General features: G+C 36.0%; 2 protein-coding genes across 4 annotated transcripts; one reads left to right on the top strand and one right to left on the bottom strand.

The window, feature by feature from the left end:
• The first annotated feature begins 1,180 nt into the window (after positions 1–1,180).
• On the top strand, positions 1,181–15,067 carry LOC122031753 (nuclear cap-binding protein subunit 1-like). Its single transcript, XM_042590885.1, has 9 exons — positions 1,181–1,332; positions 2,390–2,458; positions 9,409–9,527; positions 10,812–10,950; positions 11,993–12,481; positions 13,694–13,993; positions 14,219–14,397; positions 14,471–14,582; positions 14,778–15,067. Exons 1-9 carry the CDS (start codon positions 1,270–1,272, stop codon positions 14,886–14,888), a joined length of 1,581 nt encoding a protein of 526 aa, XP_042446819.1. The 5' UTR covers positions 1,181–1,269; the 3' UTR covers positions 14,889–15,067.
• Positions 15,068–16,026: 959 nt separating this feature from the next.
• Positions 16,027–26,688, bottom strand: LOC122031738 (cysteine-tryptophan domain-containing zinc finger protein 7-like). 3 transcript variants are annotated; one of them, XM_042590851.1, is made up of 15 exons: positions 26,211–26,688; positions 25,580–25,652; positions 25,370–25,494; positions 24,768–25,133; positions 23,333–24,687; positions 22,821–23,233; positions 20,816–22,746; positions 20,578–20,729; positions 20,198–20,358; positions 18,964–19,124; positions 18,043–18,815; positions 17,818–17,915; positions 17,633–17,739; positions 16,205–16,268; positions 16,027–16,077 (listed from the first exon to the last, which is right to left on the bottom strand). In XM_042590851.1, the coding sequence occupies exons 1-11, from the start codon at positions 26,346–26,348 to the stop codon at positions 18,624–18,626; spliced, it is 5,067 nt and encodes a 1,688-aa protein (XP_042446785.1). In that variant the 5' UTR covers positions 26,349–26,688; the 3' UTR covers positions 16,027–16,077; positions 16,205–16,268; positions 17,633–17,739; positions 17,818–17,915; positions 18,043–18,623. The 3 variants fall into 3 exon arrangements, with proteins under 3 accessions (XP_042446785.1, XP_042446795.1, XP_042446775.1); XM_042590861.1 differs by having other exon boundaries at positions 16,027–16,268; positions 17,811–17,915; XM_042590841.1 differs by having other exon boundaries at positions 16,027–16,268.
• Between the last annotated feature and the right edge of the window lie 111 nt (positions 26,689–26,799).

Genomic DNA, 26,799 nt, shown 5'->3' with positions numbered 1-26,799 from the left:
TTGGTTGTCCTTGGTATATCATCATTGAGGTCAAACTATATTTGTCTTATATATATATGTTGATGGCTAATGAGTAGTATCTCTCCCTTGAGCCTTATGTAAGGCCTATGTCACTATGTACATTCAAGTCAATTAAATTATTTTCATTGTTGATTGTCCTTCATTCATTTCCTTCAATGATGGATAAGCTTTTGGAGATTCATGCCATTTTCTTTTAAAGTTTTCTAAAGAACAACTGATGGGCTGCCAAGGATGTAGTTGTTCTTAAGATTTTTTGTTACTTACTGAGAGATACCTATAGATATATGAACTTTTATATATATATATATATTATTTAGCTCCAAGATTAAACCAATTAGATTTTATCTTTAGTTTAAGAGTTGAGTTATAGTGTTCAAGCTAAAAAATATAAAACTAAAAAAATTTTAGCCGCTCATGGAGTATATATTTAGGGTGCCTAATAATATATTTTTTTAATTTTTTTAGCTTGGGGGTTAAGCCAATTAGATTTTACCTCTAGGGTTAAAAAAATATAAAACTAAAAAAAATTAGATCCTCGCGGGATATAATATATGTGTTTAGGATTTAAGATTTAGAAAAGATTAAAAAATATAAAAAATAAAAAAATGAATTGAGGCGCTTGGATCAATTCCAGGCGCCTCAATTTTCTCTCTCTCTCTCTCTCTCTCTCTCTCTCTATATATATATATATATATTCTTTGTCATTGAGTTAGGTTCATGTAGCAGTGACAATTCTCACTTTAGGTTTTCATGACAACTTGTATGTTGCCCCTTGTGTATGTCAGAGATAGGACGAATATGCCAGCATGGAATTGCTCATTAATTTACTACCTTTTTTTTTTCAACTTTTGCCAATGATCACTCTTACTTTCAGTATAATCTTTATCTTTCATGGATTAATGTGAAAATGTTGATTATAACTCTAATAAAAACCTTTTCAACAATGTCGGTGAAACCATACTATATGACAGTGAATTTTGCTACCTGTAATTCTTGCTGTTCTACTTATAGTATCGCTCAAGCAAATGCATAGTCCTGAACTTTATCTACTAGTTCAAATTTTTGTTTTTTCAGAAACATCAGATCTACAATTTTCATTTTCATGTTGCAAGTTTCTTGTTAAGATATTAATTATTAACTGCTCTGCTACATTATTCTAAACATAAAACGTTTTACATAATTCTAATCATAAAACATTTTCTTTATTTATATTCTTGGAAAGATAGCCGGAAGGAATGTGCTTCATACATGGCCAGCTTGCCTGTATCATTCCGCTATGAATATCTGATGGCAGAAACTATATTCTCTCAGGTAATCTTTATAGATACTTTTGCATAATACTTTATACTCTTGTTTCGTATTGCCTTATTTATCCAAATATGTGACGGTTCTTGTTTAAATGCCAGTTTGGTTTGTCTTGATTTTTTTTTCATGTTTGATATTAAAACCTGAAAATCAAACCAAATCCATTATTTTAAACTGAAAAAAAAAACTGATTTTGGGTTGGTTTTGTTTTATTTTCTGGTTCTGGATGAATGTCTTTTTTTGCCCACCTTACCCCATTCAATGCGTTTGTGCAACTCTATACCAGCGTATCACATGAATGCCTATGTTGCTGCCTGCACGTAATGCCTTAAGGCAACTCTGTGCTAGCATGAAACTTATCATGATCAAGCTACATCTCATTAAGTGGGTTGGAGCATAGGATCTGTTGGTTTCCACCTATTTGGACACTACGATCACACTCAGTTTCTCCAGTATGGATAGGATCACTGCACGTGTATAGTCAATTTCTATTTACACAATGATGTTTATGAGCCTTTCAATGTAATTGCATCAACACAGCCTAATCATAGCATCTACATGCTCAAAGGCGGAATGCCATAGTACCTCACTGTCTGATGACCAACTTACTATCTACAACTAGCATGCATTGACTATCATGACATATCCCAATGTAAATATTTCATGCATTAGTTCAAATGACAAAATATAGATATATCATTATTTTTCTTGTCTTTGGTTCACTTGTCCAACTGGAAGTTGCTACATTAGTTATATGAAAAAGAATGCCTATGTCTGGGCATGTTTCATCTTTAGACTTGAGATGTGTTGTCCACAACTTCCTGGAACTGTTTTCTGGGTTATGGACCTTAGATGCAATTCTAGTTTCCATCTCAGTTTGATGTTTTGTTCATTTATTTAAGTTCATCCATTTTAGAAGCTTAAATAGTGTTAAGTGTTGTCTATTTTCATGATCTTATTCTGTTCCCTTTGTCCAATCAAGATATTTAACACTTCATTTTCTCGGTGTATGCCAGAAGTATATGCTTACATGTTCAATTTTGTTTTGTTCATTTCTTTTCAGCTAATGTTTCTTCCTCAGCCACCATTTAGGCCCATCTATTACACGTTGGTAATCATTGATCTGTGCAAGGTGAGTTCCAATTTTCACAAGGACTTTTTTATCAGTTTTAATTGTACAAAAGAGTTTGTTCCATGTAACTTTTAGATGATTTAACTTTTAAATGGTAAGAATATGTTACTTTTTGTGCTTTACTGTGGAACTATTCCTGATTTCTACCTTGTATGATTATTTAAGTTGGATGCATTTTATAAACTAAACAGATGCATGCAACGTACTGTAGGATTGAGATATGCTAGAGGGGAGTGAATAACACATGGCTTTTTCACGTTCGTTTTAAAGCAATCGGAAATAGACGTAGCGGAAATAAAGAAATAAACAAAACAATGACACAAGTTGGTTTTACTTGATTCGGAGCAAGTGAACGACTCTTACTCCAAGACTCACACTCGTTAAGTGTTTACTTTGTGCAATTCACTATCAATCCGTCAAATTACAAAGACAATTACAATTTACAATGAAAATAGATTAAGTGCTATAACTGAAATTATACCGACGACTTAGAGAGTTGAAGATGCAAGCTTTCGATCGTTGGAGCAATGTTACGGCCTCGTGGACTTGTCTTTGGAGCAGCACACAATAGGAAGATTGTAAGAATTCGTTGTGTGTGATACACTACTTGAAGAGGGCAATTATAAGCTGTCGAAGGCGCCTTCAACCTCCTTGAAGGCGCCTCGTGTGAAGTTTATCCCCGCAGCGTCGGAGACGATAATTTCCTCAAGCTGCGAAACTTATCCGGTTGAAGGTGCCTTTAAGCTCCTGGAAGGCGCCTTCCATCCCTGATCCAAGACGCCTACTGCTCCCTCCTACGCAAAGCTTTGGTTAAGGCACCCGAGGCGCCTCCAACAACCCCGGAGGCGCCTCAGACACTGTTCATCCAAGCATTTCCTTGTGCATCTCCCTTCCTGCAATGCATATTAGTCCACGAGCAAAATATACCATGCAAAACAAAGTTAGCACAATAAAATATGAATAATCAAGTAGTTGACAGTCTTCAGATTATCCGGTTTATGATTTTCGGATTTCTCAGAAATCCTAAGTCGAACCGACGCCTACTGTTCCCTCAACGGGGAACACGTCCTCACCTACTCCTTTCAGGAGAAATTATCTTTTGCCCGATCGGTTCCCCAGATCGTTTGGACTTTTGCTTAGCGTCCGAGACTTCAGGATTTCATGCTGAACGTCCGCTTCACGATCCGTCCAGACTTCCACTTGGTCCGCGACCACCAGGATTTTCACCTATAATCCTCAACTCTAGGATTTTGCTCAAAGTTCTCGACCCGCCAAGACTTTGTCTAGTCCTCCGGACCAGGATTTCGTTGACTAGCCGCCTAGGCGGCTCTCGGCGGCCCTCCGCGGAACTCGGCGGAACTCGGCGGGCCTCGATCGAGTTATTTAGGTTTTAAACTTTTAATATTTTGTTCCAAATTTGCTGTTTACGTCTTCGCCGTGCGCCGCTTCGTCTTCCAAATTTGCTGTTTCGTCCTCATCGTTGCTGCGACGTCATCGTCGCTGTTTCGCCGTGCGCCGCTTCGAAGGCTTCGTCGCTCCGGGCTCCGGTAAGTTTTTACGTCTTGTTTCGTTAAGTTGTTAGCTGTTGAGTCATCGTCGCGCAGTCTCCAGCGACGCCGGACGCGTCCGCAGCCGCTGGAAGCGTCGTAGGACGCGTCTGGCAGCATCTCATGAAGCTTCCAGCGGCACTGGAAGCTTTCCGCGACGCTTCCGGCGCCGCTGGAAGCAACGTCGGACTTCGCCGAACGCGCCGGACATGTCCGGCGGAGCTTCCGGCGGCGTCGGAGGTCTCCCGCGAGGCGCCGGTGGCGTCCGCGCCGTTGTGCGAGTCGCGAGACGGGGACGGCGTTTTTTGTTTTTTTTTTTTTGTTTTTAGATTTATTAAATTAAAACAATTCCTAACGGGGATAATTTCAAATTCAATAATAGGTTGGTTTGTAAAACCTAATAAAATTATCATCCCAATTAAATATATTTTAAATTTATTTTTTTTTATAATAAATTGTATTAATTTTTATAAAAGAATTTTGAATATATAAAATTATATATAAAATTAAGATTCCATTATTAATTTTATAACTTATATAATCAGATTTAAATATATAAATAATATACTTAATTTTTTTAAATAAATAATATTAAATATTAATTTATATATTAACAGAATTAAAAATTATAATAAATATTATCATTTATCAGATTTAAAAAATAAAAAATATAAGAAATATTTTAAATTTAAAAAATATAATACATATTATTAATTTATATTTTATATAAATCATATTTATAAATTTTATATATTATTAATTTATATTAATTAGATTTATAAATATTTAAATTATATTACAATTTTAAAAATTCTAATAAATATTATTAATTTATATAAATCAGTTTTAAAAATATGAAAAATAAATTAAAATTTTAAAAATTCTAATAAATATTATTAATTTATATAAATCAGTTTTAAAAATATGAAAAATACATTAAAATTTAAAAGATTCCAATAAATATTATTAATTTATAAAAGTATAAAACAAATTTAAAAATATAAAAAATATATTTAAAATTTAATTTATTTAAACAAATATCGAATAAATTTTATTAATTAGATTAAGATATATAAAAAAATATTCTCAGACTTGTTAATGACTTAATGTTATTGAAATATTTTGTATTGTATGTCTGTATGGTATAATTAAATTTTATTATCTTGTTAAGTTGTTATATATAATTTTTTCAGGTTATCTATTATCATAATGGCGAATAATCCATCTTCGACGTCATTTGTCACTCCACCTGAATCCGGGAGTCTTAGGAGAAAGTCAAATGATATTGGATGGGAGTTTGAGATGTTGATTGATTCTAAGAACCTCGACAAAATTAAATACAAGTTGTGTGGCAAAACGATGTTAGTGGGAGTGTATAGGATCAAGGAACACATAGCAAATATACTTGAAAATGTATCTGGTTGTTGAAAAGCATCTCAGGAGGATAAAAGTAAGTGCAAACATGCTATTTTAGAAGGGAGGAACAGAAAGAAGAACAAAATAATCGAAGAACAAAGTTGCAGAGTGAGGGTGACTTAAAAAACCTCTTCCACTTGGCCCCATGGATAGATATGCATCTGCAATTGCTCCAGAAAATGCAGGCTCCAGTGGAAGTAAAGTGCTTCGCCAAAAAAAATATAAATAAGACTCTTTTTAAAGAGAGAACTTGACAAGTTCAACAATATGTTAGGAGATGAGTTTATGAAAATGGAATCTCATTCAATGCTGTTGATGATGATAGCTTCAAACAACTAATGGAGGCAGTGGGTCAATTTGGACCAGGATTCAAGCCTCCAACTCAATATCAACTTAGGGAGCCACTATTAAAAGCCGAAGTTCCATCTGCCAACAAGGTTTCTTATAGATAAATTAAGTTTCTCATTGCTACTGTTTTGTTCTGTCTTGGTTTTTAGGTACGTACTTCAAACTTGATGCTAAATACATGTAGGCATATCTTCTTTATTAGTATATTTGGGCATCATGTGTTTAAGTATGTCCCTTTTTGAAGAAAAGGTGAAAATTAAATGAACGAAGAAAACAGTTGCATGCAGTACACCTTGGTGCTATATCCCTTTTTTCTATACAGTTAATTGATTTTAGCTTGCATTAGTAGTCTTGGCATACATCTACCTTACAGTTGCCATTGTAGTTAAGCGCACTTACTCCAAATGTTTTTTTAGTTGGCCAATACTCTGTGTACATTTCAAAATTTCCTCATATTGCAAAGTTTGATTGAAAAAAAAAACCTAGTTTAAGGGTTATGTTTACAAGTGATATGTGGGAGAAATGTAAATGATCAAAAACAAAGGAAAATTGGCTTACTCTACTGTGATGAGCATGAGTTTTTGGAATGGTGTGACACTTTATTTGAAAATATTTGTACCTTTAGTAAGAGTTCTTCGATTAGTAGATGAAGATAGAAAGTCATCGATGGAGTTTCTATATGGGGAGCTTCTTTAAGCTAAAGAAAACATCAAGGTGACCCTAAATAACGTGAAATCAAATTATCAGTCCATCATAGTGATTATTGAGTCAAAAATAAAGGATAGACTTGATACATCATTACATACTAATGTATTTTTGTTGAATCCCTATTTTTAATATAAAGATAGTTCTATTGCTATTTATAAGGAGGTCGCGATGAGGATTTTGAATGCATGGAAATTTTACATGTCAATGAGTTAGATCTATAGGATACAATTACTACCAAGGAATTGGCAAAATACAGAGACAAGACATGGGTTATTTGAAAAAACATTATAGTAAAAGCATGTGAAAAAAAAATGATAATATATTTGATCCATGTGTATGGTGGAGTACATATGACGCTCACATACCCAACTTATTAAGAGCAACATTGAGAATACTTTCATTAACTACAAATTCATCTGGATGTGAAAGAAATTAGAGTGCATTCGAATGAGTAAGTTTTAAACTTTCAGTCTACTCTTTAATTAAATTAGTTATAATTTTTAACGTCTATACTCTATATTCAGGTACTAACTATAGTATTTACTTTCTCTGTTTTTTTAGATTCACATAAAGAAAAGAAATAGGTTGGATGCCAACAGGTTGAACAATCTAGTATTTGTCCAATTTAATGCTAGATTGTTGAACAAACAAAAAAGAGAAAAAGAAAAGAAATGTCGATGTCCTTCTTGCAAAAGATGCTTCAAATGCACAAGGCTGGATTGTGGATGATGGGGCAGATGATAAAGTTGAACTAGGTTCCGGACTTACTTGGCAAATGGTTGATAAAGCAAGTGGATCAAATGAAAATCTACAACCCCGAAGAAACTCTAGAGTGAGAGAATTTCATGAAGATAATTTTACATCCAAAGAAGAAGAGGAGGATCATAATAATAATATTGAGTTTGTGTCGGATGAAGAACAAGTTATTGAAAATTATGGAGAAGAAGAAGTAGAATAAATATAAGTTTATGAGATATTATTAGTTGTGTAATTTTGAACTCATTTTGTTAATGCTTGACTTATGTTAGTCAACAATTATATTTTGCTTAGTGGTTCACAATGATGTAATCTTGAATTGAACTCTTGCTACGAGTTTCTAATGTTTTCCACCACTAAAGTTGTTGTAGCTTATAGCAAGGTTTTAAAATTCGAGTTGCTTTTGCTTAGCGTCCGAGACTTCAGGATTTCATGCTGAACGTCCGCTTCACGATCCGTCCAGACTTCCACTTGGTCTGCGACCACCAGGATTTTCACCTATAATCCTCAACTCTAGGATTTTGCTCAAAGTTCTCGACCCGCCAAGACTTTGCCCAGTCCTCCGCACTAGAATTTCGTTGACTAACCGCATCTAGGATTTTCCATTACCTAGAGTTACTACCCCCTAGGACCTAGGGTTACCTCCCCTTAGGGTTTTCCACTTGTTTAGAATTCACTAGGACTTTCATACAAGCTCATTCACACTTGTTAGACAACAAGTAACCTTAACTTTGAACCCTTTGCCATTATCAAAACACAGGTTCGATCGTCTGGCGCTCCCTGCACCAACACATACTGGACAATCAATGCTTGGGTTTTGTAGATATCGTCTGCTAGAACTAAATGGGTGCAGATCATTGGGACTAGTAAAAAAATCAAGCAGGTCAAGCTAAACAATCATAAACATCAAATAAGCCAAAATTTAGACAACCAGACTAACCATAATTGTTGCAGTGGGTTTGATTGTTTTAACAGTTCTTGACTCAGACCAGTGCTTATCCATTCCATATTTGTGACTTGCGGCTGATTGCATTTGGATTGGTCCCCCCTTACTAAGTGCTGTGACTTGCTGGTATGGTTAGTAATGTGGCCAAATTGAATAGTTTTTGAAGGTTTTGTGTGCATTCATTGTTGAGAAAATCTTCCAATTTCTTGTATGTGCTTGAAAAAATGATAAACCCAATTAGCCTCATTGACTATCCTTGGGGTGATCGGCCCGGTCCCACGGAAGTTTCCCACTTGCCACCAAGGTAAATCGGGAAGCACACGCGGCGGCCAGCCCAAAAGATTCTTTGGTTGCGCTCCTCATTTGGAGGAAAAATTTCTACAAATATGCTATAATTGGGGATCGAATAACTGATGCCTGAGTGATAATCTAGATATCCTATCACAGCATCATAGCCCCGGGGACTTCTTGCATGTGCTAGAGAATTGACACCAGCTGGTTGTCATGGTGGAAGATGGCCGCTAGGAAATTTGGCTTTGATACCATGTTCTCCTAAATAGATCCTGGTGCCTATGTTGTTAATGTGAAAATTACAAGTTGGTCCGTAGTTCTATATGCTGTTTGCATTTAGGTTCCGAGATTCATAACAGCAGTAACCTTCAGTTTTTTTGTGCAATTTTAGCTGCTCCATAACTACTTGTTCTTTCTGGATATTTTGTTGATCATTTTGAAGTTTAAATTTATTCACTTGTCTCCATTTTATTGCCATAAAACTGGCACATGTTAGTGTTATATTCATGGTGCTTTAGAACATAGTTCAAATCACTTTGGTTATCTATTAATTTACTTTTAGTGTATAGCTATTGAGCTGTTATTATTCTGCTTTTGTGTCTGTCTTTTTCTTCTAATGGTTTACTGGCACTTGATTAGCAGTATTATCATGTGTTATATGCCACTTTAATTTTCATATGCTTAATTTCTATATTGAAATTTAGTTTGTCCTTTATGCACCGAAAACCACAAAGATAAATTAAATTAAATTTTGTTTCATACCGTGTGTTATAGTTGCCAACATGCTTTGTTCATGATGACGACACTGGTATAGCTGACGCTATTTCTATTCTATTAGGAAATTTATGTTGGATTTCCTCTTCAGTGGTTGCATTAAAAGAATTTTAAATGTTTCTAGTTAAATGATTGTTTTTGAATTGCTTTTCTCGTTTGGTTAGGCCTTACCTGGTGCATTTCCTGCTGTTGTGGCTGGAGCTGTTCGTGCCCTTTTTGATAGAATTGCTGATCTCGATATGGAATGTCGCACTAGACTGATTCTATGGTTTTCTCATCATTTGTAAGTTCTTTATTTATAGGTATCTATTGTAGAAGAAAAACAAAGTATGTTGGAATTTGACTGTGAAATGGAAAATATGCTTCTGTTTGATCTCATTTTTTTCTCCTGAATAATGTAGAACGATTAGATTCTAAATGTGTTGAAATGTTAAAAATAAAAAAAGATCTCCTATTTCAAGTTTTTACTATTGTTGTTTTACACATGAGCCATAGTCAAGCATGTATGGCATAAGATGACAATGGGCATAGTCAGTCATTTTTCCGTATGGTTTTGTGGTCTCACTCTATTACGTTGCAGACTTGCAGTGTACAATTTTCATCAGCGTGAGAGATTTTGCAACAAGTTATAGTAGATCTTGCTTGGTTTAACATACCTTGACAACCATCAATAACAGAAGAGCGCAGCAATGCAACATTCACTTTTGGAATTGGAAGCAAGGGATAGTAACCAGCAAAGAAGGTTAGAGTAAGAAGGTTGTATATATGGTTAACAAGTAACAACAGCTAATTGTCAGAGTGTAATGTGATTGCCTATATGTCAGGCTTCAATCAAGAGTGTAAGTTTGAAATAGTGAGGGCATAGAGTTGATAGGGAGCGTTCAGTCAACTAGTGGAGAATTGAACAAGTTGCTAGAGTGACATCAGAGTGGTGAGGTGTATAGTGAAAGGGGTGACAACTGCTGGGGAAAAGATTGCATGGGATTTTCCTATAGGGGAAATCAGCTGACTGAAGAGTGGTGGCATGAAGACTTCTTGAGGGAGGGGGGAGGAGCCAAATTGTTGGTTAAAGAGAGAATGGTCAAGGGTTTAACAATATGGGAGTGGAAGATCAGCAACCTGTTGTATTTCGTAAGTTGATGGATGTCGTGTACAACCATTAGTGAAACGGGATGGATCCCAAGAGAATTATCTTATACCTTTTGTTATTTGTAAATCATCACTCTGTCTTAACTTCAGTTGCAAAATGACATTCTCTCATCCAAGGATCATTATTCTTAATATGTTGAATGTTGTTGGACACGGCTTCTACAAAAGAATTGTGCAATTAGTGCTGTCTTCCAAAATGCTGCTGGAAATGCAAATAAGAGGCAGGCTGAATCACTGTCATTGATAATGCTAGTTCCTTAGTCTGACATATATATATATATCTCTCTGCTATTTATAATCCTAGTGCCTTAGTCTTACATGGGATAGTCTTATGTTGGTATCAATTGAATGCATTTACTGGAATGCATATGCTTTCGTGTGTTTCATTGTCCTGGATAATTATATCTTGGTTGTGTAGGTCAAACTTTCAGTACTTTTGGCCTTGGGAAGAATGGGCTCATGTTAAAGATCTTCCAAGATGGGCGCCACAGAGAGTATTTGTACAAGAAGTGTTAGAAAGGGAAGTTCGTTTGTCATACTGGGATAAAATCAAGCAGGTACACGCTATTTCCTTTTTGTTTTTAACTAATCCATATGTTAATTGAGCAAATTACTTTAACCTACAGTAAATTCTGTTTCTGCAATTCTGATGTTTATTATCACATCAACTTTGACAGCAAGTTCATGATGGCCCATATAATTTAAATCTTTGTAACTATTTATGATTATGGTTTTGATTAGACACAACAAGGATGCTATGCATTAATTTCTTTATTCTTCACAACTCTTAACAGCTGAAGAATATGGTATTTAACTCTGGTAAACCTAAAACTGCAGGTCCTAAACTTGGATGATAATATTGGTGGTTGTTTTAGACCTAGATACTCAGCAACAAAATTTATCATGAAAATGAATCTAGATCAGCATGTTAAACTGTTAGAAAACTTAAGGTTCAAAAAGTTAATGTAAGTGATTAGAATGTTACATTGGATGTATGGAATTAATAGAAAGGAGAAAATAAATATCATTAGAGAGCAATTAGCTCTAAGAGATGAAAATAAAGTGAAGAAAAAAATTGCTTAAGATGCTATGGATATGTTCAAAGTTGACCAATAGATTCTATGGTCGGATGAGTTGAATCTATTAGAATGGAAGATATAAGAGGTAGAAGGAGACAAAAGAACAGTAGTCAATATAGAAAAAATAATTTAATTAATTTGAATATTATTATTCTATTTCCTTGCATCGAACTTAATACAGGGATAAGGTTACCACAAAGAGTTGGGACAAATATGGGGTTGGATGCTAGAACTTGGGCAACCTAAATTGAGAATTACACCAAAAACAGTGGTTTTGGTTTGGACTGTTAAATTTGGTATTTGTCCCTGAATAATTTCCGTTTCTTCTTTCTGCTAGTGCTAGCATGCATATGCTCTGTGTATATCAATTAGGTGCTTCCAGGCAGACTAATTTTTAAACTTGTAATTTAGAAATATAATTAGTGCTTTATTTGATCTAATTTTTTCTGTGGCGTGATTTTATTTATTTTTGTGTATCTTGACTAATGAAGCTGTCTTATTTTACCTATCTATTTCTTAGAGCATTGAGAATGCATCTGCACTTGAGGAATTGCTTCCACCAAAGAGTGGACCCAACTTCAAGTACAATTCTGAAGACGATCAAGGTTATGCTCTTTCTAGAGAGTTGCGCATCATGATTAGGGGAAGGAAGACAGCTCGTGAAATCAGTCCATGGGTTGAGGAAAATATAATTAAAGTTCATGGGCCCAAGTTTGCACTTGAAGTTGTTATTCAGACCCTTCTGGATATTGGTTCAAAAAGTTTCACACATCTTATAACTGTGTTAGAAAGATATGGCCAAGTCATCACAAAGTTATGTGCTACTCAGGATATGCAAGTTTTGTTAATAGATGAAGTGAGTTCCTATTGGAAGAACAGTACGCAGATGACTGCTATTGCCATTGATCGCATGATGGGTTATCGGCTTATCTGCAATTTGGCTATCATTAATTGGGTCTTTTCTTTACCTAATATTGAGCAATTTCATGTTTCAGATCGTCCATGGGAGGTAACCCATAGTACATTTTTCAAAATTTAACTTTTGGGCATTTCCTGTATTTTGATCCATTTATTGTGTAGCCAAGAGCTTCTATGCTATTGCTTTGTCTATAAAATGCTCAAGCTTCTTGCTTAATGAATTCACAAGTGTCTTTACCTAATTGTAATATTTATGTTTGATCTAGCTGTGTTCATAATTACATTTGAATGTTCTAATTATTGCTCCTTTTTTTGATACGTATAGTAAATTTATAGAACCTTCTACAAGCTGTTAAACGTTTAATGCGGACTATTGTTCCTCTGTGATAAGTATGATTTGGAATGCTGCTACTTTTTGGAAACTTATTTGTTTATCAGAACCTGAATCTTGAGACTATATTAAGACTCTATTAATTCACAGGATATGTAATTTTAGTTGTGGCTTGCATAGTATCTAAACTCTCAATTGATAAAATAACATTTAGATAAGATGACATACGAATGGTCATAGATTTCTGTATGTCATAATTAACTTATATCATTGTCCTAAGTATTTAGCTAAAAGTTAAGAAAATGGTAATATAACTAGTTAATTATTCAGTCATCTCTTTGGTGCCTGGTTGTTTATCACAAACATGAAGTTGATACCTAGCCTAAATAAACATGTAATAGTGCTGCATCATCTCCAAACTGTAGTCTGTAGTTTGCAATTTTGGCCAATGCTTATTGTTCTACAACACCATTTTTTTGGTGTATTAGAACACAGTTTAGAATGCTTTGACTGGAGAGGTAATTTTGAAAGGTACTAGACGAGTATTGTCTAGCATTGTCACTTGGCACTAGATGACAAAATAAAGTTGTGTTTTTATCTTTTAGCACAAAATAAAAAAATTGGTTGGCTTTCTGATAAGAGTCGGTATCAATGGAGATGATAGCAACAAGAGAAGACCCATGTGGGTCAGCAATTGATAATCTATAATTTGTGACATAAGTTGACATTGTAGGTGGAAGCAAGGTAATAATATACAGTAGGGTCAACTTTTGTTGAAGTATGAGATTTTTATTTTAGGTCCTACGAGTTGGTTATACAAGCTCTTTGCCATTTTAGGTTGTATCTTGATACTGGCAGCTGTAGTTTAGTGTGTACTACTTTATGTGTGCTCATGCTAAATCTTTGTTCTCAAACCCAAATCAACTAACAAGAATAACTTCCATATTAACCTGTTAATCTCTTCCTCTGTAGGTTCTTAGGAATGCGATCAACAAGACTTACAACCGCATCACTGACTTGAGGAAGGAAATTCAAACACTTGAGAAAGGTGTTTCCGTAGCTGAGGAAACTGCATCGAAGGCTTTGAAGGAGTTTGAGGCTGCTGATGCTAGGCTTGAGGTTGTGGATGGTCAACCTGTGCAAGCTGAAAAACCAGGAAGATTGAAGCGCCTAAAAGGATATGCTGAGAAGGCAAAAGAGGAAGAAGTATCAGTACGAGAATCTTTGGAAGCCAAGGAAGCTCTCTTTGCTCGAGCTCTCGAAGAAAATAAGGTCTGTCTGTCTGATTAATCACCATTGCTAATTATGCTTAGATGTACTTTGTAATGCTTGACTAGAGTAGTAATTCTGGATCAAGGCGGCAACTGCCACTCTACAATTGATTTGAATCATCAACGGCCCAGAAAAAAGGATACATTAAACATGCGAATAAATCCAATGAATGTGTTGCGTCATGCCTTTTCTATTCACAGGCTCTCTTTTGACCTTGTTGTACAGATATTATTTGTGTCTTTATATAAAAGCTTCACAAATGTGCTTATGGAGCGGCTGCCTCCTGTATCTGATAATGGAGATTTGCCAAAACTGCGTCCTGAAAAGATTGACGCTATGTCCGTAGATTTGGAAGAGCCGCCTTCCATGGAGGTAGACCATGATAATGGCCAAAAAGATGAAAGGTAATTTCCATTATTTTCTGTTACTGAGTTGTGATTCAACTTCCTCTGGAAATCTGATAATAATCTACAACAGTGAAAATAATGGTGAAAGAGTAACTCACAACTACGACATCAAGGAACAAGATCAGTGGTGCCTGTGCACATTGGGTTATCTCAAAGCAATTTCAAGGCAATATGCAACAGAGGTTAGTCTTTTTCATTTCGACCAACCTCCTGTTTGTGTTGCTCAACCGCTGTGTATTTAATCTCAACATTCTCAGGGAAAACGGCAATTCCCGTTTGGTTTTAAGTGCTATTATGATCCACGTATCATCTAGTATCTTATTGCAGTGTCCGTTATATATATATATACTGATAATATGTGCCTTAAATATTGTCAGATTTGGCCACACATTGAAACACTGGAGGCTGAGATCTTCAGCGAAGATACCCATCCGCTTATCAAAAAAGCCGTCCTCTCTGGTCTATGCCGTAAGATGGTGGAACTTTGATGCACTTGATAACTTTATTTGTTTTTACCTTTTTTTTTTTAAACATGGTCATTGCATGTTTCAAAGAAAACAAAATGCGCCAATGATTGCTTGTCTTAGCCCAAACATTGTCCTGTAACCTAAGTTTTGGAATGATATTTTGCTTATTTTTCTATGCTAATTCTGTGAACTTAGTCAAAGACTTCCCGATCCTTAAGAAAAGAGCAATGTCAATGAACATGTACCAATCCATGGCCAGGCATTTATCACATTCAGTTTTTAATGGAACCAGGGACTTGTTGCAAGCAATGTCAATGAACATGTACGAATCCATGGCCAGGCATTTATCACATTCAGTTTTTAATGGAACCAGGGACTTGTTGCAAGCAATGTCAATGAACATGTACGAATCCATGGCCAGGCATTTATCACATTCAGTTTTTAATGGAACCAGGGACTTGTTGCAAGCAATGTCAATGAACATGTACGAATCCATGGCCAGGCATTTATCACATTCTGGTTAGCTTAACTAGCTGGTTTGGCATTCTTGGATCTTTGATCCATTGGTGATGATGACTTATGTTGATCATAAGTACCAGTTGAATCCTTTGCGACAAGAACAACTGTTTATAAATCTTAGAAGAGCTTTGGATGGATGTTAGGTGTTGAATGGGACTGCTACTTGGAATTTTAATAGTCAAGTTAATTGCAACATCTATTTTATATTTTATTTTTCATAAACTTATTAAGTACTTTAAGAAATAACAAATGTATTACAGAGTATCTAGAATCATAATAAACTTATCACGCTACTGAATTTTCAGTAGAAGTTAGTTAATTGATGACTTACTATTATATGCCGCAGGTTGAATCTACCTTTGGTTGGGTTGGATTCACTTTGACCGTGTGGTAAATTGCACCTCCTGTCTCCGAGCTGGTTGCACTCTTGTCAAGCCACCACGTTTAATTTGGTCAAACCGACTTGCTGTGGTGGGGATTTGGTGACGGCATCTCGACCGAGTGTTCAAATGAGTTTTTGCAAACACTAGCACGAGCGATCTGTCATATTAATCGTATTTGGTTATTAATGACAGATTAGTAGATAGCGACAGATTATTAATAGAGGATTAAGTACAGTTTCTGGCTTTTACCTTCTTTGATTTTTCATCAATTTGCTCTATTTTATTCACAGACGAAAAAAAAAATCATCCTGAAGGTTTTCAAAACAAAGTTTATTCAGTAAAAAAAATAAAATCAATAACAAACGGTAGTGATATGAATATTCATGTCGACAAATAGGCTTTACAATATTTATTTAAAAAAAATGAAAGAATTACTCAGCGACGTTAAGCAGGCAAGGCATGGGGCAGAGGCTCCGAGCTTTAAACCCCAAGCAGTCATCTGTACATTATTGTAACAAAAATATTTATTCAAAACTCTCTATTTCAGGTTAAACTAAAGTAGCAATGATAGAGATAACAAAGATAATTCACTCTAATAAATATTAATGATTTTTGTCCTATATTTAATTCTTTAGAATAATTAATTAATTAATTAATTAAAAGCCTTATAAACATATTTTTTGAATTTTTATTTTCTCTCTCTTTTTTTTTTTTTTTTTTTGTAATATGCAGAAGGACAACTCATTTATGATAACATTAGCATGGCAGGGGCTCTAAATATTCTGGAACAAATTTGATATTTGACTAGATAAGAATTTATTTATGTTTGTTAAATACATACAACATTAATTAAATAAATAAACTTAAAAAATTCATTAAACTAAATGAACAAGTTTAAACACATATATCTTTAACTGTTAATGTTCGTGAACAATATTCATAAACAACGTTCATAAACATTCTTATAAACATGCTAAATAAATTAAAAAAAATGAACAAATAAATTTGTATTATCAAACTCAATAATCAACCAAACAAGTTTAAAATATAAAAATTTTAAATAATCAAACAAACTTGAATTGAGAACTTAATAACATCTAAACAAATCAAGCTCAAGCTCATATAAAAAAAATGAAACCAAACTTGAACAAATATTTCAACATCTTAATTCATTTTAGATTTGACTTGACTTAATTAACTTATTAAATAAGCTTTAACACCATAAAATTTAGGTTCATTTACAGCCCTAGCATGACATGCCATGAATTGCTATTAGAAACTACCTTTGCCCATTTGAGATAGTGGTTCTAATTTCAACGAAAATGCATGTGAATATTCACTACCCTAATTATTAGTGAAAATGTATATGAATATTCCCTTTCCCTTTCCCTGTTATTGATTGTTCACGATGGAGGTGGTAAGTAGATAGTTTCAAATAAAACCCTTCACTTTTATTAGTTTTAAAATTTCAAAATAAATTACAATATATCCTTGTACAAGTATTGGAACAAGATGTGAATATTGTCTTGTAGTAAGTCTATATCTTGATAAAGAAACATATACTAGATATATTTAAGTTGATGAGATTTCCTTTTAATTTTTAACCACAAAGTGTTCCTACGCCATATCAATGTGAGACAATTATAGTTCGGAGCGATAGCAATAACGTTACAACTTATTCAAACTCTCGACCTTTAGACAATTGATTAATGAGACTTCCCTTTCATAACAATCAAAATCCAGAAAACCTATTTCATGATTGTGAAAAAAAAAAAGGTTCATAGTTTTATTTTATTTTTTATTTGTATTTTTTCCTTTCTTGCTAAGATTTGAATCTTCCTAATAGTAGCTCAAGAGTTTTACCAATTTCACAGCTTGGCCGGAAGACTGACATGCACATGAACCTACCACAACCACCCCCAGCTGTTGCTATTCTTAGTATATTTTACACTGATATGGATAGATACACCCTGCAAAGAAGCCAAAGACAATATTAGCTAAAACGATTGAAACTAAAACAAAAAATCCCAGGTGCATTAACCTCTTACAGAATGGTAAGCAGAAGATTCTGTTAGAAGAACACAAACTTGATTAGTTCCTTTAGACAAGGAATGTAGTCTACCTCATTGATGATAAACTAGAAAACCTGGGGGGGAAAAGAGCAAACAAAAATAACAAATATGGAGCACTATGGCAGAAACTGAGAAAAATAACTCCAAGTATTAGTTCAAGCCAATAATTGCATTCATATAAATGCAAGAGCATGGATATACCGTGTTGGTTGTATCAGATGCTATGGAACTTCAAGCATTTGAAAGAGGTTGCTGGCCGCCAGCACTTGGTGACTGTGAGCTTTTATAGAGCATTTCATGCATGTGTACCAGTTTCAGATATGCTCCCAGATGTCTCTTAAGGAGATCCTAACAACGACATATGTGAGCATTGGACCTTGCCTTAGTGCGTAAATATCAATATCTGGGCGCACAGCACCATCAGCTCATGCAAATTCCAGTTTGTTTAGCGGCAGACTGGCGACAATACAACCCACACACATTTCTCATGCATTTTGGTGGCTGTCTAATCCCTTTGTCAGTATGTAAGACAACAAAGCCTGCAAGATCCACCATACAAAAATTTGCAAGCCAGTTTCTCTTTACACATTTCTGGCTGAATGAACCCGAAAGTGTCCAGTGTCCAGTGTCCAGTGTCCACTCCCTTCAAGAAGACAAACATTATTTGACTTGCAGCAGAAAATTGTTTTTCACCCTAGGATATCCACCAAAGAAGAGACTGCAGTAGTAGAAAGTTTTCTACAGGTCTATTCACAGAAGAGCTCTCCTATTGCATGCTTTATTTAATGTCCAATAGACTCCAGTGAAAGTCTTACAAGACGAAGCAACCCTTCCACATCATGAAAGTTGAAATCGAGAGCCTTTCTCACTGAAGACAGGGTATCTGGCCTGTCCTTGTCAAGATTGGCACTAGCAGCTGCAATCGAAATTTGTGATTTCCGTGTTGCCTCGAATGCACAGTTTAGGTCGTTTGTCTGCAATGAAGTGCATTGTAAACATACAAATACAAACATAAAGGAAATTTAAAAATCAAGATTCATTCTATGAAACACTTATACCAGGCCATCAGTCAGTCATTATTTTTTCATAGAAACAGAATAAGAAATTCTCAGGTATACTTACATAATGAAGCAACCGCATAACTTGAAGGTGATGCCGTGCAGCTAAAATATGGTTGCCAGCGACCTGCGGAGAACTTACACCCTTCACTGAAGCATTCTTTCCCAATAACGCCTGATTGTTTAAATTATCAACATCAGACGCAGAAGAAGATGGTGATTCACCTAAAATACAAAGCAAAACAAAAATATAAAATCAATGCATCTTGTGTTTAATTAACATGAGAAACGTAAGAATAAATTGGCAGAAGAAAATCTAATCTTTTGAAAGGTAATCATACAACTTCCACCACTAATTACCAAAAAATCTTACTTTAATAAAAAATTACATATTTAAATATAAAGTCATGATTAGGTGAATGGAATCATGATAGCTAATTAGCTATTGCAAAACATCCTATTCAACATTTCACGATCAGAATCCAATCAACAAAGTAAACTCTATGGAGTTGGAAACTCAGTAGTTTTTTGGTCACAGCAACCAGGTATCCCTAAGCCACATTAGATGTGAAACTATTCCCTGTTTACACAGAACAACAAGGTTAAATCTTACTCAACAGTGCTGTTATATAGATTCAAGCCTTCAACCTTTGCCGGAAAGCTTATGGATCTAGCTTACTTACTACTAGACCATGCAACTGTTGGTGATGGTAACTAAGTATTTGAACATACACAAAATGTAAACAGGGAAAAAGAAATAAATGTTAACCAGTAAAACTAAATCTAAAGGCATTTAAATACAATTGTACTAGTATTGTGTATAGATAAAAAATAAATAAAGTTCCAACTTTTTGGAGCAAACCAAGGGGATCTTTCAAGTCAGATGGCAACATTAGCTGAACTAAAATATTTTTTCCTCAAATAAATTTTTTCCTGAATATTAAACTGTATGTCATCACAAGATCTGTTTTCAACATGTATGTGCCACCTCATTCTATCATTCACTGAATAATAAAACCAGAATATGAAATTGCTTGCAGCGATAGGTGAGAGCATAGTTATCTCATCAAGATTCTGTTTCTGAAAGTACGCCTTGGGCACACTTCTTTTATTAAAGTTGAAGGGGGTGTAGATTCGCTGATAGTAGACCAAATACAACTAAACTTATCAGAGTAACTACCCTAGCATGGCTTTAGTGAACTGTGAGAAAATAAGCAAATATGATCTCTAAATTATTTAGAAGGGAGATAATTGGAACATTGAATGCACAACTAATAGAAATGCCACACTTTACAAACCTGGAGGAAGAAACTGAAAAGCAGCTTGCAAATCATGTCGATCTCTGCTTGCATTCGGATTTTTACAGTATGCAGCCTTGAGAAATGCCACTTCGATGCACTTGTATGCTAGAGCAGCTGAAGCCATGTCCTTGATTTTCTCACATTCACGGGCTACAAATCTGTCAAGATAATGACATATTCCATATTACTTAGATATAAAAATAATGCACATTATTGCATAATTGTTCACGACAATTTGGGATAGGCTACTCGATTTATCCATCCATTTGACAGTAAATTAGGACTTGGTGTATACCATGAGGCTTTAGAGGATATCAACATAAAACTATGAATTTAGAATTATGAACAACTTAATATTCATGTAATTTTTAACTTACTCGCAAAGTTTTGCTGTTTCAAAGTACATTTGTGCTGCTTCTGCTAGCTTGGCACTATCAAAAGTGGCAGGTTCTATAAGAGAGGCAATATGGAGAAATTTCAAGGCAGCCTGAAAGAATAGGCTAGTGCTTTCAAGCACTTGTCCTTCCATCTGCAAGATAATCATTTGTAAGGAGACAACAAATTTTATAATCACATTGGAATAATGGTCAGAGTGATTTGTGAGAGTAAATTTACCTTTAGGCGATTGGCTGTGTGTTTAAGATCTCTTGCCTCTTTAACGAGGAGAGTATAGTTTTCCTTTTTTGTTGGACTGGATGTGTCAGGACCACTAGGAAGGGCATGCCTCATATTACTATGGTGTACTCCAGTATGACTATCTGGATGCTTATGTTGTTTTCCTACTTTCAAGGCATCAGTAGTTACTGCATCAACCATCTCACCATCGGACCTTTGCTGCTTCGGTGGTGAAGAAACAATATCAGGAGCTTGAGTCTCTTGTTTATCTCCAGAAGCTAGTTTGAACTCTGATTTTGCTTGTCCAGACAGAAGATCCGGGATATGAGTCTTATGTGAACCATTTTGGTTCATTGTTTTCTCATGTTCTAAATGTGTCACTTGAAATTCTGGTTTCAAACTTCTAGTCCCAGTAACTGAATTTTTTGAATCTAAATTTCTTTGTTGACTGGAAAGCATAGAAGGACCATTCACGTCCATATTATCTTGCAAAGCAAATGCCAAGCTATTATCTTCTTTACTTGTCATCCATCTTGAACTGTGGCCCTTCTTCAGCAAGCAATCCTTCGCATACTTGCCATGGATGTCATCTTTTTCATTCCTATAGGAATCAGTAGCAACCTCAAGTCTGTAGCTCCTGGCATTATTTGCAGAGTTCAAATCTTTGTTATCAGAATGAGAACAAGGAGCCTTAAGCCTACTTTTTTCTGAATCGGACTTAGAATCTCGATGTTTCTCTTTAAACCCTGAAGAGCTCTTGCTAGACGTACGGTGAGTAGGGTCAACTACTTGGTGTTGCCTACTTACTTTCTTTATGTCCTGATAATCGTCCTTGTATGGATTATCTCCATTCTCAATAGGCAAAAGTTTATCATGGGCACTCTGTTTCACAAGTAGTTTTTCTTCAAATTTGCCAACAGTTGATCGGGTTCTTCCCTTCTCCAAGTAATCGACAGCCCCTCCCAAAGAATCCAGAATAGCAGAATTTGCTGTTTTATGACCTTCAATAGATTGTTTCTGAAAAGAAGAGACCATATCCTTCCTGCGCTTTGTTGAAGGTCTGTTTCTTCCATCGACTTCAACATCTAAACATCTTTTTGGGCTTCTCAAAACAGAGTAATCAGTGTTAGTATCATATTTTTTATCAGAAACCTTTTTGCGCGATTGTTTTTCCATAGTTGGTATCCTCAAAGGTGATGAAGAAACTGACTCAACAGGAGAACCCTTTGACTCTGGAAGATTGCATCTACTTTTCTGGGAACCAGAAACCTTTGAAGAACTAGAATTAGCTGCTAAACTAGGTTGCACAGAGTTAGTACCCCCCGTCTTCGTAGAATCCCTCCTCAAGGAACCAAAGTCCAAATCTCTTGAAAATGCTGCATTCTCCTGGCTCCGACGTGAGGGGCACTCTTTTTCGACTAAATTGGTTGCTTCCACATCCATTTCATCGGGTAAGTAATCTCCATTGGCAACCAAAACTGTTCTAGATATTGTTTGCTTTTTATCCATCCTGTTATTAAGGTTATTAGTCTTGGATATCTTTCCTTCAGACGTTAACAAGTCAGCCTTTTTATCCTGAACACTCTCCGATTCACTAAAAATTTCTTTGATATTAACCCTGTTATCCTCATTTTGGCTCGCCATAAACCGTTTCTGGTTGTGCTGACTCTCATGGCGCATAAATTTCTTCTTTGTAGAAAGGGACTTCTCCACATCTGAGGTATTGAGATGATCCTTGATCTGTCCATTATTGAAAAACTGAACATCATTCCTTACTTTGTTAGATGATGGTGATGGATCGCCTTTTATATCATATTCTAAGCTCTGCAAGCTTTCTTTCTTGTGCTTCTTTGGTGCTCTAAGACCATCTTGATCAATCATTCTCTTGCCTTTTGATTTTGAATGTTTCTCATTTTTTTCACTTTGGTTACCTGAAAAGGACAAAGATACAACTAAAAATTATTTTATTCATATAGTCAAAAGATTGACAAGCAAAAAACAATACCTCCACTTGGATAGAATCCATGATTTTTATGCTTGTCTTTTTGCTTTGGTTTAGGCTTTTCTGTTCTGAAATCAGCCGATTTGCCTAGAGTACCAACTGTGCCTTTATTTGACAAGTTAATCTCAGCAGGAAGATATTGATTAGTATCATTAACAGAGATCTGGTCCTCCTTTTTTAAAGCAATTGGAAACTCTGTAGAGATTGATTGATTTAGTGCTGAAGCATCTTTTTGAGAACTTTTCTTCTTTATAGTAGGCACACCAAGATGAACTCCACTAGCCAAAGATGTGCTAGCAATAGAATGTCCAAAACCATCTAAGCTAGCAACATTCTCCGAAATTGGGGCAATATACAATGCATGCAGAGCATTTGTTGTGTCATCCTCACTGAAATGACAACTATTCATCCTTGGCCTACACAAGAATATAAATTATTAAACCACAAACGACCGGTAGTACACAAATAAGCATAAGCAAAGAAACAATTCACTGTGTTGGTGAAGAGGCACTTACAACCAATCCAGCAAATTACATTTCCATTTTTGAGGCAAATGGCCAGTATTGGTACCATATGGTAAGAGCCGCCATTTCTGACAAATGTCACATTGTACCCAATTCTCTTCAATAACAATGGAGGCTTGAGGCGCAATGGTTGCATCTGCAGCAGGGTCATTGCAAGTCAAAGGTACAGGTACCGGTTTACCCACAGATGTACCTAAAGCTAGAGTGCTCCCCATCTTTTTACCACCAGACCTTTCCCTAACTGGCTGAGAAGGCAAAATGGACTCTTCATCCTTGTGCTTCATGGCCTTATTCTTGACCTTTAAATTATTCAATGAACCAACTCCAGTCTCTTCAGCTTTGACGACCCAGTTGCTATTTCCATAGGATTCGTTAGTGCAAGACCCACTAGGATATTTAAGTGATTTTTTACCCTTGGACTTCTTCTCCAAATTTTTCCTCTTTTCATTTAGTTCTGTGGCTAAGCTTCCACAGACACTGGCTTTCACAACCTCTCCAGAATCAGATTGACTTGTGATTACTTTACTTTTCTTGTCAGATAATTGGTCCCTCCTTTGCAGCACCATGTCTTTGAATGGAGAAGAACTTTGCATAGTCTGATCAGCAGCTTCAGCTACTTGCTCATTCCTCCTCTTCTCTCCACTTATGTCAGCATTGGGAATCTCAGAATCTTTATCAGTCTTGAGCCTCACTTCTCTCTGGAGATCAGATTTCCCATTCTTTTGGGAATTTGCATTTCGATCCTCTAATGCCCTCTCTATCATGCTTGTTTTTTCACTCAATTTTCCTTTTGGCTGATTGATTCTGTTCGCCGAGTAGCCAGCCCCGTTATCTATTGTGCTATCAACCAACTCAAACTGTCTATCTTTTGTAGGACCTGTAATGGGCTTGTCCCTTGATAAATCCTTTCTGATATCCAATGGGTGATCCAGTGTTTTAGTTTCAGTAAGTGTAATGTCTTCACTTATTTGCCCTTCTGCTTTTTTAGTATTTTTTGAATTGGAAGAAACCCTACCAAAAGAATCAGAGGCAAGCTCTTGCGCTGGTCGAGCTTCTATGTCAACTTCCCTATTCAAGATTACAGCACTTTTGTCTTCCGGGTACTTTGCTCCCTTTGACCTCCCATTCTGCAGACTCAACTTAGTTGGCCTCTCAGGCTGACCATTTGATTCTCTTGAATGTATAGAAAAGTCAATAAAGCCAGAAGTAGTTTCAGACCTTTCCTTGGACAATTTCCCTTGTTTGTATGGTTTGTTCAAAGGGAGATCTTTTTCAATCGAGTGGAATAAATAATCATGGAGTGGTGAAAGCAAATTGACACCAGGAATAGGAAAAGATGTCATAAGCTGCTCAAAGGGATTAATTAGAATTATTTAATAAACAAAAACATCCTGCCTAAGATGAGGATAGATAAAAGCAAATTTACCTGGAGAATGGTCCTAGGAGATTCATCAGATGTATCATGTGGTTCAGGAAAAATTCCATTACTTCCATCAGGGCTTTCCTCAGAAGATGATGATGGAGAATTATATAGGCCTAGACCACTGTAAATAGCAGCATTATTTCGAGCCAAGTTGTTGTCAGGACCCACTTTAATGCGAAGCTTCAGTGTTTTGTGGTCAGTGCCATCAGCTGTCTTACTAAATGGTGTCCGCATAGAACTAGGGCCCTGAATGTTTGGTTTATTTGTAGAGATATCCCGTTTGCATGAATTGTCCACTAATGGTACTGCTGTAGCATTACTTTTGGGAAAAGATGAATTCAACATAATTGAAGTGTTCTGGTTTGTAACCTAAAAAGTATGAGATGGCAAACTCATAATCTTGATTACAAACTAACAAACATCATCTAGCATTTGGCAATAGTTCTGTGAATAAATGTCTTATATTTGAACCAGCAAAAGACATGTATTTTTGAATAACTAATGAGAAAAAAAAATGATGCTGAATAGCCAGAGTTTTGTTGCAGAACATTACATGAAACACATTCTAATGGGATTTATTAGAAAACCTAAAACCAATTGCACACCTCAACTGAGGGAGATTTTGTGACATCTTGATTTCCCACTTTATGTGGACTTTTAGGATGACATAAAATGGAAGGAGAACGTTGATAAGTAGGTAAGAATGAACCATATCCTCCAAACTTTGCACCTGTAAATTGGACGAGTCCTCGTTAGCCAAGAAATCAGTACAATTTGATGTTTAACAAGTTCCTGGGATAAATATTCTGCTTTACCCAAATTTTCTGCAGAGACCCCAGCTTCAAAATCTTTCTGAAAATGTCCCAAGACATCCTGTATTTTCTCGTCCTGAAAAAAAAAAAGACAATATCACACAACTGGTGACAATACAATCACCAAAGTTTCAGGACAAAAAAAGTGTCAATATGGCCTAGAATCCGTTTAACAACTTGCAAGACATTTTCCTACGATTAATTGATTAGGCGTTATCCAAATTGCACCATAGGCAGCTACAATTGTCATGAATTTCAAGGAAAAACTTTTATGACCTTCTCTGATCCATAATGCTAGAAAATGAAGCTTCAGTCAACAAGGACAATTGGAGACATGAGAAGGGACCTTTGTGAATTTGGACTATCAAATGATCCCTTTTTTTTTTTTAACCCGAACAAAAAAGTTCAGAAATATACCTACTTGTTCCAAAACGTGAAGTTTAAGATCATAAACTCATTAATACACCCCAGCCACCAGTAATGCAAATGTATGACCAAACAAAAAGTTACTGCATCAGATAACCAGTTTTCTTAGAGTTCCAGCATGCCATGAATATGCACAGAATCTCCGAGAGTTATCCGACAAAGGAAATAACACAAACAAACAAGAGGGAAATCAATTGGGAGGACTTACGATGTAGGAGAGAGCATCAGGGTCGATGAATCGGCCGTCCTCCTGACCGGAGTACGCCTCGCCTTCCTCGAGCTCGTTTTCCTCCTCCATGCCTCCTAGCCCCCTTCTGGCATCCACCCTCCTCGCCGCCGACAGCATCCAATTACGAAACCCCCCACCCTTCCGCACCTCTCCCTCACCTAGCTAGAAAAATCCAGAAAACGAAATCTCCCGAATCCCCTTCCTCCAGCGTCCCAAACCCTAGAATCCCTCACCGGCGGAGGGCGGCTTCCGACTACCGCGGCGATCGGCGCCGGAACAACACACGGACTCGAAGACGATCCCCGAGATCGAGATCGCGACTCCGCCAAACGAGATCGGGGGCGGCGATCGCCACGAGCGCGCTCGCGTTCGTTCCTTTCGATCTCGTTCGCTTTGTTTGGTGTTCTTAGAGAGAGAGAGAGAAAGCGAGAGGAAGACGGGGAAGGAATAGATAATAAAAAATAATTAATCAACTATTATTATTACCCTTTTTTCCCAAATGTTTCGCGATGCTTTTATTGCTAAAATCTCACTTTCCCTCCCAAAGTTTACAAAAAATTCCACTCCG

Source organism: Zingiber officinale, chromosome 1A (assembly GCF_018446385.1).
Source record: "Zingiber officinale cultivar Zhangliang chromosome 1A, Zo_v1.1, whole genome shotgun sequence".
NCBI classification, from domain to species: Eukaryota; Viridiplantae; Streptophyta; class Magnoliopsida; order Zingiberales; family Zingiberaceae; genus Zingiber; species Zingiber officinale.
This window is presented reverse-complemented; position numbering and strand designations above follow the sequence as displayed.